General features: G+C 40.0%; 1 protein-coding gene across 1 annotated transcript; it reads right to left on the bottom strand.

The window, feature by feature from the left end:
* Nucleotides 1–1646: 1646 nt before the first annotated feature.
* Nucleotides 1647–5675, bottom strand: LOC126599901 (F-box protein At5g51370-like). The gene is made up of 2 exons (XM_050266367.1): nt 4311–5675; nt 1647–2378 (listed from the first exon to the last, which is right to left on the bottom strand). Exons 1-2 carry the CDS (start codon nt 5537–5539, stop codon nt 2105–2107), a joined length of 1503 nt encoding a protein of 500 aa, XP_050122324.1. The 5' UTR covers nt 5540–5675; the 3' UTR covers nt 1647–2104.
* Nucleotides 5676–16258: the final 10583 nt, after the last annotated feature.

The raw sequence follows: 16258 nt of genomic DNA, 5'->3' as shown, positions 1-16258 counted from the left end.
ATACCCGCGGTTACCCGCCCATTTAAACCTCACGGTTATGATTATGGGTAACCGTTTAGATAAATAAACGGTTATGGGTATAACCGTTTACCCGTGAAATTTAAATGGGTGGTTTTGGGTATTAACCGCGGTTATAAATGGATAACCGTTTACCCATTTATTTTATATATGTAAAATTAACACAAACCATGTTCTATAGGGGTGGGAAAAAATACTGAAAATTCCAAACTGAACCGAAAAAATTCCAAAACCAAATCGAAAATCCCGAAAATTTTGATACCTAATCTCGAACCGATCCCCAAATTTCGATATGGGTCTCACATTTTCATTCGTTCGATAATTCCAAACCAAATCGAACAAATATATATTATTTAATTTTAAATATATATTTGGAATTGTAACAACCATCGAATTTGTTGAGATTTAATCTCAACCGTTGAATTCAAATAAAACCCTCACTCAGCCGTCCTTAGATCAATGTCTGCACCTAAGACTATTAAATCCAACATACTGAACACTTAGAGTTGCAGGAAGTTCTCCAAAGTTGAAAGATGTAGAGATTGTAGCTGCTTACACGTCTTTATCCTTTGAAATATATAGGATATTTTGGGAGCACCATGTAGCACCCCAAAGTATGTTTCGTAGTTTGTTGTGATCGTTTTATCATTAACTGGCTTCATCTTCTACCTTTAAGATCTGACTTCTAGCAAAGATTGTGGGGAACTGGGGATTCCGATTTGAAGAACAATTCATAATTTCATATTTTAATTTGGAATTTCCGATTTGTCCCGAAATTCCATAAATATTTGAGATTCCCGAAAATTTGTTTTGGAATTGGTAAAAAAAAAAAAAAAAAAACATGTAGACGGGTGAAAAATGGGTAATGGTAAAAAAAATAAAAGATAAATGGGTTAAAAAGGATAAATGTGCAAACGGGTATTAAACGGTTACGGTTAAATGAATATACGGTTATGGGTATTGTTAACCGTTTATCAACGGTTATAGGTATGGGTATAACCGTTTAGGCAATTATCCAACGGATAAACAATTATGTGGGTATGAGCATAAACGGTTATGGGTAAATAACAGCGGTTATCCGCCTACCATAACCGTTGCCCATCCCTAAGGAGAAGAGAGAGAAGGGGGTGGGAAAATGGGACGTGAGGGTTTTTGTTTAGTTTTTAATTTTTTTTTAAACTTTTGTTTTAATATTTAAAAAATATTAAAATATTTGTTTTTAGTTTTTAATAGTATTTTATTAATTTTTTAATAGAAAATGGGTTCCGGATCAAGCCACGTCAGCATTTAACTGAGAAATAAACAGCCAAGTTAACAGAAGGTATAACATTGGCCCAAATTCTAAAGATGAGGTATGACATTGTCAATTTTAAAAGATGAGGTAAGAAAGTGTCGTGACACCAATAGTTGAGGTAATTTTTTGTACTTTACCCTTAAAATTTCCATGAAAATATGCATCGACAACAAATTACAGGTACTGTTGCGATTCATGAAGTTTCCTTGATAATAAAGGTACATCATCAACTAATCTTGTATACTCTCAAAGTTTATCGAAATATATCGACCGCGTTACTGACAACGTTGAAGAAACTTGAACGCCAAAATGAGTTGAGACATTAACACCAGGATGACGAAAAATAATCCCATAACAGTTGCATGAGTACACAATGAACACACATAATGCCACTACACTTTGAGGTAAAAGAAGTTCATTCCTAGTAAATGTTACATTGTTACATATCGACGATGTCGAAAGAGTTGATAAACTCTACCCATGTGTTCGCTAACTCTTAACTCCTAGCAAGTCAGTACACCTATTTAAAATGACCAAACTAGCACGTCTAACCTTGCTGAATATTAGAGAAACAGAACTAGTTTTAAATAACACCGACAACTTGACACTGACCTGCACTCGGTATGGTTTCTGTGGGCAAGGAAGCAAATGACCCCTCGATCATCACAACGCTGAACATCTAAATAACATTTCAATCTATCTATTTTCTATGTTGATCCAAACACTGAACAGCTGCCCAATATGTGGATGCTCGCTGAACAGGTCAAGATTCCCCGTCATCAAGCAGTGGAGTCAAGGCTTTAATCTCTTGAAAAACCTACCACCTTTCATTCCCACTCCAGCCTCGGCAAGACTTGCTGATAAGAGAGCTTTGGAATTCGGTCGCCATGTCAACTCTTTAAGAACAGAAAATAAGGTTGCCAAGGCAGGAGTAATTTCACTGTCCGTTACATTGTTACATGATACTACTCGAAGCCTTTGAAGCTCTTTCCAGCAAAGGAGTACCGACTCCAGACCTCCTGTTGTCAGCAGTGAGCATCCTTCTAGAGTAACCAGCTTCACCCTCCTGCGTGATGGAAAGGGTAAAAAAGATTAACAACGATCAAACTTGACATTAATTAATAGGTCTTGCTTAACATCGATCTCAAGCTAGATTATAAAGATAACAATGATGGCTACTCGTACATACAAATGGGAAGAAGTTCAATCGAAATATTTACGGCAAAAGAAATCTTCAAAAGGCAGAAGATGAAGGTAAAAAGCACAAAATTCATAGAAAAAAAAAAAAAAATACAAACTGATCTCTGCATGCAGCCAACAGATTTCAGTTCATATCAATACTCTGCAGCAAAGTCATATTGTTCATGAAGACATGTAAGAAGGCAACATACCAAGACAACTACTTTTTCTAACTATCCCAAAAACTACAATGCTCTACATCGGTTGAGAGGAAATGTTTTTTTAATGGGCATATATCAAAACTGACTTTTTCCAAATTGTTACTGTCTTATTCTTGCTAGCAAAATGAATCCACAGACAACCTTCAAGCGACTCTAAATATTTTCCTTTTTCTGACATAATACCAAATGGAGAAAACCTCTGGAACATCACCTTTTACCAACCTATTCTTGGATATAAATGCAGTTTTATGCCATCTGAACTCGAGAACTTTCCTCCTCATGCACCATAAATTAAAAAAAATGGTGTTCCAATAATTTGGAGGAACCTCTCAATTTTCCACAGAAATGCATATCTGACCAATTGGAAAATGCACTTCCAAGAATAGTGGACACCACAGCCTTATTGTTTCTGTATTCAAGTTCCAACTTGCTGAAACTTATTTGAGTTCATTTTTTTGTTTTGTCCAAAGTATCCTATGTCTCTTTATGGAAATCATGATGCGTAGAAAACCTATTAAGAGGGATCATCGTGTGCACGCCTAACCCTCATTGTGATAAGAAGATCTGAACCGCCCATTTCTAAGGTCCCCAAGCAAAAACTCAGGCAAATGTTATTTAAAATTTGAAACTTTAGACTTAATTGGGTAACAATCCACTAAACCTTAAAACTTTAGAGTTGACAATTGAGAACAACTCATCAAACCCTTGCACAACATCCGACTAAGATTATATGAAAGTAATTATAAAGGTATCAATCCACATCATGAAAACAAGTCTCATAACGGAATTATTGAAGCTATTTGAGACATTCAAATATTTGGAATTTTATGAGGCTCAAGTTCCTAGATCAAACACCATAGGAGTTGGAGGCCAAACAAATATGGTATAAGCTTTGATAATTGCATTACGCAAATTGTACAACTTAGTAAACAAGACAAAGGTGGGACTCCCAAAGAATTTAGATGGGCCATTCCAAGGCAGTTCTAGCCTTAGTGGCAGAGCATTCTCAAAGTTTATTTCTGATCTTTCCATGGGAGTGCTTACAATAAATACATGCCATTAGTTAGGGACTGGGTGTCTTTCAAAAGTTTTTGAAGAAGAAAACTACCCTACCCTATCACCATCGGTGGAGTCTCATCGTGACGACCCTCCAACTATTCCGGAATCTCTTTCCTAAATGACAGAAATTCTAACACGACACATCTTATGATTGGTATTTCCATTAACGTAAGCCTAAAAAAGGTTTTTCCGCTGAAAGATTAATTAGTTAGGTACGCTCGCTACAGAAGAACCACAGATCTAAAAGCAATAAACCATGTTTAACTATTTGCATACTTTAGGACTATACATCTTCCATTTAGTACAAACCAGATAATACATGGGCGAACAATACAACCATCTCCTATGGCATAGTCCTCTAATAATCTTCCATGGAGATAGCATTTATAGTACGTAAAAGTATTTTTCTTTTTTAAATAACCGATTTGCACAACAATGTAAAGTCAGAAATAACACAAAATCTAATCTTAAGTTTCTTCAAAATATCTCAGGAAACAAATAGAGCTAAACACAAATGGGAAGAAAAAAAAATCTCGTACCTACAAATGCTAGCGAATGCAAATACTTCATCCACCAATCCCCAACAATCCTGCAAAACAATATCCCTAACAGCCTCACACACCATGAACAAAGATCTCACAGCATGCTGATCCCGCACCTGACACCGCCTCAAAAGCAACTCCTCGATGGTGGGACAAGACCCCAAATGCTCATCGGGGCCAGGGCTTGAGTCAATGCTCTTGCAAGACTGAAGCATCAAAGTCTTCAAATTCCCACAAAAGGGCAGAGCAGCCAACCACCCACCATCCATCCTATGATCACTGAGAGTCAATTCCTCAAGCATTTGGCAGCACTGCCCGATTGCCTTAATCCCATCATAGCTCCCTTCACACCCACAGAGCTCAAGCTTCACTAACCTCCTACACCCCTGAGCTAAAATCGTCAACCCGATATCTGAAATCACAGCCCTGTAAAACCCATCAACAGAACCAATCAATTTCACAATCTGCAAGTTCCTACACCCACTAATCCCCTTCAACACCAAGTCCCCACAACAATGCAGCTCCAATTCCTGCAATATCTGGCACTCCTCAGCAATCCTCACCAACCCATTTTCACTGGCGCCGATAACCGCAATTCGCCGCAAATTCGGGTACGATTGAGCAATCAATCTCAGCCCATGGTCCACAACACTGTTCTTCAACACATCGCTCTCCTCAATTAATCCATTGGGGCTAAAAAGCGAGTCGATATGAACAGTCAAAGCCTTCCTGGTCACCAGAATCCCCGAATTCCTTGGGGACCGAATGCAGGCATGTACAATATCGACATCGTCCAGATTCGGGAACCGGGCGAAAACCCGACCCGAGTCCAAAAACCCCCAATCGAAAAGCTTCACGGAATTCACCAGCCGGCCGTGGAGGTACAGCCACCGCTTGCAGACGAGGGAGTTGGGGAGGTAGTGGGAAATGGGGAGCTTGGAGAAGATGCGGAGGAGGAGCTCGTCGGAGAGGAGGGAGGTGGAATCGGGTGCAGGAGGGTCAAGGGTAAGGGAATTGAAGGCGGAGGAGAGGTCGGGCTCGTAGTGGGGAGACGGCGAGGCGGTGGAGGGAGAGAGGGAGTTCAAGTGGTTCTGGAGCTGCATCTTCATGATAACATGCTTGAGAGCTTGGTCCGGGAGGCTCAGTGGGCGCGGCCGCTTGGGCAGAACTGGCGGTGGTGATCTTTTTGGGCTTCCGGATTTTCTGTCTGGTGAATTTGGAGACATTAATTAAAGCTTTTTGGAAGAGAGAGAGAGACATACACAGAGACAGAAAGAGAGAGAGACAAGACAAAAATAAATGAACCCTTTGAGTAATTAGGGTTAGGGTCTGTGAAAATCTAATCTTTTTCTTAATCACAGTCGGTCTATCTGTCTTTTTCTCTTTCAAGAAAATGGCTCCGTTATCCAGTTCAGGTGAATCTACGATAAAATAGGGACAGACATTTGAGAATTGGCTAAAAATATAACTTTGATAATTCGGAGGTCTCCCATTGAAAAACAAGAATAATTTATAATGATGAGTAAAAATGCTCACGAAAAGATGAGTTGTTTTTGAGCTGAAAATAATTGTTTAACAAATGAATCAGGGGTAACTTTCCGAAAGGATAAAATCATATAATTGTTTAACAAATGAATGAGGGGTAGCTTTCCGAAAGGATAAAATCTTATAATTGGATATAAAGTTTGTCTGACATTAAAAGGGGAAAGGGGTGTAACTTACGTAACAACATCTGGTTGTGTTATTGAAAGTACAAGTCATAAATCTCTAACTGCCAACTCCTCCAGTTACCTTTTTTTAAATTCAAAGCTGGCTTTTCTCCTTATTTTTTTTCTTTCCCTTATTTACAACTAATTATAATAATTGCAATTTTTCTTCAACAGAACGAATTAATAATTACAAATGAAAAAGGATGATTTTATTTTAGATGATTATTTATGATTCAATTAAGTTGTTTTCTACTTTTTGATTATGATTTCAATTGGTTTGTTGGTTAGTAATTTAATATAATTTAACGGTTTAAAGTAAAATATTCAACTAGAGTAAAGAAGTGATGAATCCCTACTCTATATATTTTCTTAGCTTTTATACATCACATCACCTTTAGATGTCAATGAAGGTTGTGGAGTCCTTTTTACTAATCTACTCAATCAATCAATCCGGATTCTTGTCCAATAATGTATTAACATGTTTAAGGGTTTTTTTTTATTTTTTATTTTTCATATGACAATATATTATTGGATCTGAACGTTGTGGTGATGTATCATTTTCATATTAGTTGTTCTTGTTGGCAAGAGAGCTTCGTGCCTCATGTGGAGAAAGCTTTATCTGTCTAGGGAATAATATATGCATGTGGAGGGTGCATGCATATGTCCTTTTTGTGTAAGAATATGAAAGCTATATAAATTTTGTTTCCATGAGTATGATAGAAATTTCTTTTAGCACAAACGATATTCTATACTAGTGAATACTAAGGGTTTGTTTGGGTAAAAGATTAAAAAGAGGTTTGGATTGACAAAAAAAAAAAAAAAAGTTTTGGAAATCTCCATTTTTAACTATCTTGTTTGGGTAGCTTTAAAAAGTAGTGAAGATAAAATGGGATTAAAAATTTAAAACAGGGGAGTAAAAGAGGGGTTTAGTAAACTGAAAAACCACATCAACAAAAGGTGGGTCTTGCACCATGGGCGGAGCCAATATAGGTTCACAGTGGTCAACTAGCCCTTGTGCACTTCCTAGGTTTTTCATCAAGTTAAATAATATTTCATTTAAATTATTAGTTACGTACAATATGCTTATAATTTGACCCTTCTGGCCACTAGATATTCATAACTCCTGAACATTAATTATGCATAATATGCCTATAATTTCATTATTTAAAATTTTTACCATATTTAGAATTACTCAACATTATATCTAAGCAAATCAATTAGCAATTTAACTTTTAAACCCTACCTTCTATTCAGACTGTCCTCCTCTTTGCCCATTGTTTTTGGCATCTCCCATGCAGCAATACTGCCTCGTTTTAGTTTTTCTTTGAATTAGATGAATCATGTAAAATGATTTATATGTTGTTTATTGATGGGCGAGATTGTTTTTTTCCCATTGTTTGATTATATGTTGTTTTTCTTTTGGGGTGAGATTGTTGTTCTTTAAGCGATTTGGCCCTAAAGGGTATCTTTCTCTGTTTCCGGACAAGAAAATCAAGGCTAAAATGGGCCCAAAACGAAGTATGGGTGCTGGAAAGTCAACATCGTCATGGTGATTGCGTGCCGTCAATCATCCTTGAATTCGATCGAAGGGTTCGATTTGGGTACTGCTTGGGCCCAAAACATACTGTTTTGGGCCGAGTTAGATCTTTTTTGGCCCAGTGTGGGATATGTCGAGTTTAGATTCATCCTTGGCCCAGAAGTGGTAAACAAGTGTCATTAGAAGATATTCAGCCCATGGGCCGTGCGGTCGAAATGGGCCATATCCTATCGGAAAGTGGAATATGGATGAATCCTGTTATGAGAGGGAGTCTCGACGGGATCAGGATGCTGAGATTGAATACGGTTTGATAATGACTTGTGTTCAAAGTCCTAGTAGGAATAGGATTGGTCGAGATAAAGTTGGATCATGAGAAGTAGTTTTAATCCGGGAGTGAATGAGATTCAATACAGGTTGGCTGCTATAAATAGGGAAGGAAGACATCGAAACAAGCCTCTCCAATTCAACACACAACTGCCCTGCGCAAATTCTCTCAACAACCTTGAGATTTTTTCTTTTCTTTTTTCGCCGACACACCTTCAGTTTGGATAAACAACACTGTGAAAGCAATCGGTGATATCTTCAGTTGGCATAAACAACACTGTCGCCGTAGAATCAGCCGGTCTCGCAGCATCTTCAGTCGGCATAGACGGCACTGCGTCGAGGGCGACTGGTTATCTATCCAAGTCTCGATCGAGAAGGATTTCCGAATCCTTATTGGTCGAGGTCATTTCATTAGCCTTCTCGGCGAAGTGAGGTGTTACAGCTTATTGGGCTCGGCACATTGCATGCCAAGTTATTTTATGATTGGATACTCTCAAGTGGGATTTAGAGTTCAGCACTTCGACGGCTGAACCACGTTTAATGTTAAGACTTATATCCGCTTTGAGTATTTGTGCCCTTACACTTTGGTGTTGATTCGGCGTGAGTTTACTCTGACGAATACCATCACTATGACCGAATCTAACGACAACGATTTGTGAACTTCGTAAGAATAGTAGCCTTGTCTTCAAGTTCGAGAACCCAAGAGGCCGAGACGTGTTCTTTCCTCGATCGCAATCGCAAAACACAGAAGTCAGCCGTGCACCCAACGCAACATCAACACATTTTACTCGTCGGCCTAACTCAGCCGACGAGTTGGCACGTCCCGCATTCAACCGAATGACGTAGTTAGCTCGTAGATTACTCGGCCTGCGCGCCACATAGGCTTGATAGTTTTTAGGGTCAACATTTTCGCACGCCCAATGGGACCCAGTGCTAAAACTATGAAGTTCATGCCAATTGAGACACGATCGGTTAAAAAGAAAACAACTATGGGAAAATCAACAACCGATTTGCCAATTCAAAACATAGGACAAATTGTATCACAGGCACAGAATCCCCTTAGCGCCATGACACCTGAGTCCACAAGTGCGACTCGTTGAGAAAATGAAGTTGGTCTCGGCGGTCAACTTCACAGTCTAGAAATCCTTAACAAAAACACTGTTGGAAATATGCCCTGAAAGTCAATCTTTGGAAGAAACCTTTCAGGACAATTGAATCGATGTATGGATGACTCTTATACATCAAATGGCAAAGATACTAATTAGGACTATCTCAATAAACGATATATGTCCTAAATAGTGTATCCATGGACAATGGATCGATTGAAGAAGTAATCTAATGATGTTAGACTACAGAGACCTTCTTCACATAACCAAATGTCCAAAAAGGTTCATGGTCATTGGATTGTTGGAGGGATACTGACAATACGTAGACCGGTACATACTGTGTCCGCTTCAATTGGAAGGATGGAAAGTCTCATCCCATTCGTGTTGTGACACTAAGACAAGTATGTAGGTGCTCATTAAGGGAATGAGTTCACTGAACACAATCGAACGAGAGTACTTGCATGGAGGTCTACTCACATGTCAAGCAAAGTAACTCTAATGGTTGGAATAATGTAAGTAGTCCTTTGACCTGAGGCATCGTCGTTGTCTTGTGGTTAAGTACTTGATCTTTGATTATGTCAAAAGTCACTCTATCAGAATGTCAACGGCATAGTTGGGGTTAAGCCACTTAGTCATGAAGGCAAGTGTATACGCAACAAGGAATCTCTAATCCTCGATAAGAGAGGAAGAATACTCTAAGATATGATTCGGGAATCTTCGGCCGAAGTATCGAGCGTAATAAAGGAAAGCGTTCCTATACGACTCAATTGAATCATATAAGAAGGAATAATCACATTAGGGGTTTGACATAATATATCCATACCCTAATGATGTGATTGAGAGTATTGTTTTAGAGAAGGATCGAATTACATTGTAATTCCAACTGAATAGGTTCTCCGAATAAACTTCTACATTAGCTTGGGTAGCCATGACATATGGTTAGATGTCACTCATAGCTTGTGAGTTCTTCTAGACGATTAAATGTAGTCGTCAAAGAAGAAAGGTGAATTAAAATGAAGTTTTAATTCACTAAGTGATTGAATTAAATATAATCAATTGGATTGATGCCAATCACCTCACTGCCTTGCTAATTAGAACCTAAAAGGTTGTTCACCAATACACTATTGTAGTGAGTAATTAATGGATGATGGAAACAATTAATTGGATTAATTAAGTGTTGTGATTAATTTAGAAAGTCTAAAGAAATCATAAAAGCGATAAAGATCGTTTTGGGCTTAAAGAAACGTTCGGGTTTAATTGGGCCCATTGGGCCTAAACCCATTGGGCTTTTATTCAAGCATTGGATGACTTGAAATAATAAAAGCCCAAAGCCCAAACAAACAACAAAGAGGCCGGCCATATACAAGTGGAGAGGAGAGATATTTAGTCAAGTAGTTGACTAGGTTTCTTTTGTCTATTTAAGGAACTTTATAGAGATATTGTTCATTAGGGTTTTTTGTGAGTTTTGAACAACAAAGAGGCAAAAGAAAATAGCTCTCTTGAACCACAAAGGCCGGCCACCTTAGGGGTGTTTTTACTAACATATCTTACACCCTTTTGGTTATTCCTTCATCCTTCTCATTACTCTAGTGGGTGAGGATCTTTAGAGGTTTCCTACTTTGGAAACTTGAAGAGAACCTAGGAGCACTCATTCTATCAAAGTGGAGGAGGCAAGGAGGGAAGCTAGGCTCAAGGAGTTCAAGGAACAAAGGGCTTGGAGGTGGTCCATCCTTGGTCTCAAGTCTAGATCAAGAGGTATAAGACTAAACCTTCACTTTGTTCTTTTCTCTAAATTTTTATTTGATACATTATATATAAACCTATGAACCTTGAAGGGGATTTGCATGACTATAGCTTTGATAATTTGTTATAAATGCTTCCGCTGCTTTCGTATATTAAATTTGATTTGTATATGCATGATAGTCATTTAGAAATCTCATCCATGAATCTCATAGATTTCCTTTCAAACACCTGCGTTCTCAATGAAGGGATAATGGAGGACTGTGATAAGGATGGTGGTGAAGGCTCTCATTCACCAACAAGATCGTTTCTTCGAAGACGACTTGACGAACAGTCTCAGACGGTTGAACAGACATTTAGTTGAGGAATCGATAAACTGCACGACGTGATATGCAGCACCAGTGAGACACAAACCAGATTGCTTGAAATACTAGTTAGTAAGGTCTGTGACAACAGGTCTTTTGATTTTTCCTGGCAATTGCCACCAAGAAATAATCTGTTACCAATAGTATAGGTCGAGCCAATCCCTGCTTGGCTTAAGCCAATTGACTTAGAAAAAAGAGGAAGATCGAATAGCAAGTCAGATGGATCTGACCAGAGAGTGGAAGCAACATTCGTCGATATGACCGAGGTCCAGCGGATGATTGATTTGGCCATGAAAAAGGGGTCGAAGTTCCTTAAATTCATCCATCCATATCCAGCTTGCGTGGAAAGGTTCGAATATCCTAAAGGTTTCAAAATTCCAGATTTTAGCCTTCTCGCTGGAGAATCATCTTTATCCTCGTTAGAACATGTGGCTCGTTTCACCGCGCAATGTGGAGATGTTAACAGTGATTTTCACAAGTTGCGGCTATTCAATTTTTCATTGACAGGCTCAACATTTGCCTGGTGTATCAACCTTCCACCTAATTCTATCCAAAGCTGGGAGAAGTTGGTCGAGAAATTTCACGAGCAATTTTATCGGCTAGGGATGGAAATGTCAGTTTCCTCATTGGCGAGGATGGCTCAAGCATTTGATGAGTCACCAATGGATTATCTTACCAGATTTAAATCGGCTAGGAATTGGTGCCGAGTACCTCTCCCTGAAGTTGAGTTTGTTAGACTTGCTTTGAACGGACTCGATGTAGAATACAAGAAGAAATTCTTGGGGGTAAACTTTCGGGATATATATGAATTAGCCCAGAATGTCGAGCAATATGATTATTTGCTACGAGAAGAGAAGATATCGAAATCCCCATCTCGAGGGACAATTTACAAAAATACCACGGTCAGTTATGCATCGACTGAAGGTGAGGAGTTTCAATACGTCAATGTGGATGCGGCTGAGATAGTAATAGATAAACCATACGTTTGTAAGGCATTGACTCAAATTAATTCCAAGGAGGTCAAAACTCGCTCGGCCATTGAAGAAACAGCGAAGATATCAAAAGTTTATACCTTTGATATCACAAAGGCCAAAGCAATTTTTGATCAATTGCTATCAGCAAAGATCATCAAACTTCAGCCAGGGCATAACATTCCCAAGGCCGAAGAGCTTAAAGGAAAGACATTGCAAATATCATAACTCGACCAAGCATGCCACAAACAATTGTTTCATATTTCGTGATGATATCCAGAGCTGGATTGACAAAGGCAAGTTAAAGTTTCCTAACAAATGCATGACGGTTGATATGGATCCATTCCTTTCGGCAACAGTTGGCATGGTAGACGCCCGTTTGCCCAAGAGCAAAGGGAAAGAAAAGGTTGAGTTTGCCCCAGTACAACATATCCTAAAGCAAAGCTCACAGCCTCGACTCAAGATCAACTTATTTTCCAACGCACCACCTATCGAGCTCAGAGGACCGGCCATAGTTGAGTCCATGTCAGACTCTAATGAAGAAGAAAATGGCGGGCCGATAGTTTTGTGTAGCAATTGTAAGGCATGCGTTGTATTAATCGAGCCTAAGAAGAAACTGCCTCAGATGTAGATGTCGACGTCACGACACTAATCAGCGATTACGGCGGAACCTTTAAAGGAACTTGGTGAAGGCCAGCACCAGAAAGTGTTCGACAGGCTTGGCCCAAGGAAACAAATAGATGGTCCTACATCGGTCAGACAGCGCATTGATTTCGACGCACCGTTTTATAATGAGGATTATTATTCACGTAATTCCATTAGCTCGAGCTTATCATCAAATCAAAAAACCTTTCGGCCATCTAAACCACGTGACCAATGTTGGTACAGCTACAATTCTCCCACCGGCATGTATACCACGCTTTCCAAATCTCAGAAACGTCGATGTCAGAGTATAGATTGCTTTGCTCGACAAAAAGCAGTCCAGCCTGTTTCGGCCACTAAATGGCAATTGAAAGAGACGACAGGAAGCGGAGATGATCAGCCAACCCCAATAATCATGGCTGAATTACAAGGGCAGAAGGAAACCAATCACGACTTCGAAACTACCATTGAAGAGTCCGAGAAGCGCATCAAACTCCTTCTTTACCTTTGAAAAAACCGCTAATCAGAGTTCGGCGAAATTTATGTAAGAATTTCACAAGAAATATTCCGCCAACGATTTGTATGGTTTGCCCAAGTCATGCCAATAAGCTCTTGACCTGGCATTAACTTGCCTTGATGCTGAGCAAATCATCCAAAAAACCACTGATCCAACAATGAAAGTCAGATTCCAGCACATTCGAGAGGCTAGGGTTCTCTGCTTTGAGGTCGACCCATACACAGACATTGACACAGCCGAACTCCCATTTTCTCTTGAAGACCTTCAACACCTTCGATATCACTTCGAAGTTTTTTTGGTCGTATCCTTGTTTGGTTTAACGATCGATGAGAAAGATCGGGTGGCACGTCTGGACGCCTACCTGGATACAAGGAACGCTCGGATCGCCAATGAGGAACGAGCTCGTAAAATACGGTAGGAGCAGAGTCCGACACTAGATGCATGCAAGCCCGACGACGACAGTCAAAAGGACACAGAGTCGGATTGTGTGGCACAAGCACAAGAATATATTGAGACACACATCGATCAGGCCGAGAATGCTGCAACACACTACGCTATAGTCCTCACCAACCTGGAAGATGACGACCAGGATCCAATGGGCCCTTTAGTCTTTAAAAATATGGAAATCAACATGGTCAATGTTTTGCCTGCCGAATTTCAGCTGACTACACACCAACCAAGTTACTTGGACGGTGATGTGGTCGCCGAGGAAGCAACACAAATTGATTTCGTCACTACTACTGAAGATGAGTCAACAATCGGCGACGATAAACTTAAAACAGCCTTGGACATTTTGTTTCCCTGTTCTTCCTTGACTAATCTTCAGCATTTAAAACGGTTGTATGTCACGACCCATATTGAAGGCTACCCAATCTCCAAAATTTATCTCGGGAAAATAAATTTTCTTCGCCGCTTCATAGCTAATTTCGATGGCAAAATGACGGCATTCTCTACACTTTTGAAACTTAAGGACTTAGATAAGTTTGAGTGGCGTGAAGAACATCGAGCAGCTTTCACGTAAATCAAGGTTGCTCTTGCAACTCCACCCGTCCTCGTACCGCCTCGACGTGATAAACCCCTTAAGCTTTACATTTCAGCGGCCGAAGAATCCATCGGTTGCCTCCTCGTGCACGATACTGATGTTGAGTGAGAAAAAGCTATTTTCTATCTCAGCTGAAACCTTAATACTCCAGAGATCAATTATTCACCTGTTAAGAAGCTTTGCTTGCCTTTGTTTTTCGTCGCATCAAAACTCCGACACTATATGCTCCCATCTGTTACTTAGGTCATCACCCAGACAGATGTTATTCGATATATGCTTACTCAGCCAATAGTCAAAGGCCGAATCAGGAAATGGACACTGGCACTATCTGAGTTTAGTTTGCAGTACGTCCCACAAAAAGCCGTCAAAGGACAAGCGCTTGTTGATTTCTTAGCCCACCACCCCTCTCTATATGGGTTTGGGGGTAACGACGTTGAAATCGGAATGGTGGGAACACGTGACAATTATTGGACAATGTATTTCGATGGTTTTAGTACGTCGACATCGGCCGACGTTGGGATCGTACCCTAGTCTTTACACCAACATCGTTGGTTATTTTCCTTCAAGTTGGATTTCGATTGTACCAACAATCAAGCTGAATACGAAGCCCTTGTTATCGGCCTTAGCGTACTTCATGATTTGCACGCTGCTTGTGTCCTTGTCTTCGGTGATTCAGAGCTTATGATTAACCAACTCAATGGAACTTTTGGGTGCATGAGTTGCACTCTGGCGCCCGATCACATGGTTGCCAGTTACTGGCCAAGTCATTCAACGGTATCACGTTCAATCATATCTCCTGTGTTCGAAATACATTCACAGATGAACTCGCTCAAATAACCTCTGAAGCACAACTCCTGGGGGGCAAGTTTGGTTGAATGATACTCGTTTTACGGCAATCGTATCCGGCTTTGGTTAATCAACAAGTCCTCTAGCGCGACCAAGTCATCCGTACACAAGTAATGTCCTTATCTTCCTTATTGGAACGAGAGGATCTTGTAGATGTTTGCGCGGTTGAGACACTACCAAACGACTGGAGAAGGCCAATTATGCAATACCTTGATAATCCCAGAGGCAAACACGACCGAAATACAAGGGTCCATGCCACAAACTACGTCTCGTACCAGAATGAGTTGTATCAAAAAAGTGAGGACAATTTATTATTGTTATGCCTTGGCCTGCAAGAAGCCGCCCAAGCAATCACAGAGGTACACTAAGGAATTTACGGAGCCCATCAATCAGGACGCAAGATGCGTTGGCTACTTCGCCCCCATGACTACTTATGGCCAAGCATATTGAAAGATTGTATTGAGTATGCACGAGAATGCGTCCAGTGTCAAATTCATGGACCTATCCAAAGAGCCCTGGCCGAATTACTTCATTCAGTCACCAAACCTTAGCCGTTCAAAAGATGGGCAATATACGTCATCAGCAAAATTACGCCATCTTCTGGAGCAGAGAAACATGCATAGATACTCGTGGCAATTGATTATTTCACTAAATGGGTCGAAGCAAAATCATACGCCGAATTAACATCCAAGGAGGTTTGCGATTTTGTGAAGGAGCATATTATGACCAAATTTGGTGTACCAAGAACGATCATAATTGATAATGGCACAATCTTCACAGCCAAAAGATTCAAAGAGTATACAGCGAGCTTAAAAATTCGACTTGAGCAGTCCATACCATACTATCCACAAGCGAATGGACATGCCGAAACAAGTAATAAGGTTTTGATCGACATTCTTGAAAAAATGATAAAAGAAAGACCTGACATGTGGCATTTAAAATTGAATGAAGCCATATGGGCATACCAGACATCACCTCGGTCGGCAACGGGGACCACCCTATATGCGTGGTCGAGCTAAGTGTAAATTCTTTACGCGTGATCGAGCAGAGTAGTTTGTCCAATGCCGAATACAACTGAGCTATGTTACAAGAGTTAGAAGATTTGGAAGAAGATCGGCTTGATGTTTACAATCTTCTAGTGGCACA

This window comes from Malus sylvestris, chromosome 2 (assembly GCF_916048215.2).
Source record: "Malus sylvestris chromosome 2, drMalSylv7.2, whole genome shotgun sequence".
NCBI classification, from domain to species: Eukaryota; Viridiplantae; Streptophyta; class Magnoliopsida; order Rosales; family Rosaceae; genus Malus; species Malus sylvestris.
The sequence above is the reverse complement of the archived record's forward strand: the minus strand, read 5'-3'. Positions and strand labels throughout refer to the sequence as shown.

What these genes read in the sequence shown, in the direction of transcription:
- LOC126599901 (XM_050266367.1), bottom strand. Translation starts at nt 5,539, where the DNA reads ATGTCTCCAAATTCACCAGACAGAAAATCCGGAAGCCCAAAAAGATCA. An exon ending in GCATTCGCTAGCATTTGTAG is followed by an intron (nt 2,379 to 4,310) that starts GTACGAGATTTT and finishes TCCATCACGCAG; the next exon opens with GAGGGTGAAGCTGGTTACTC.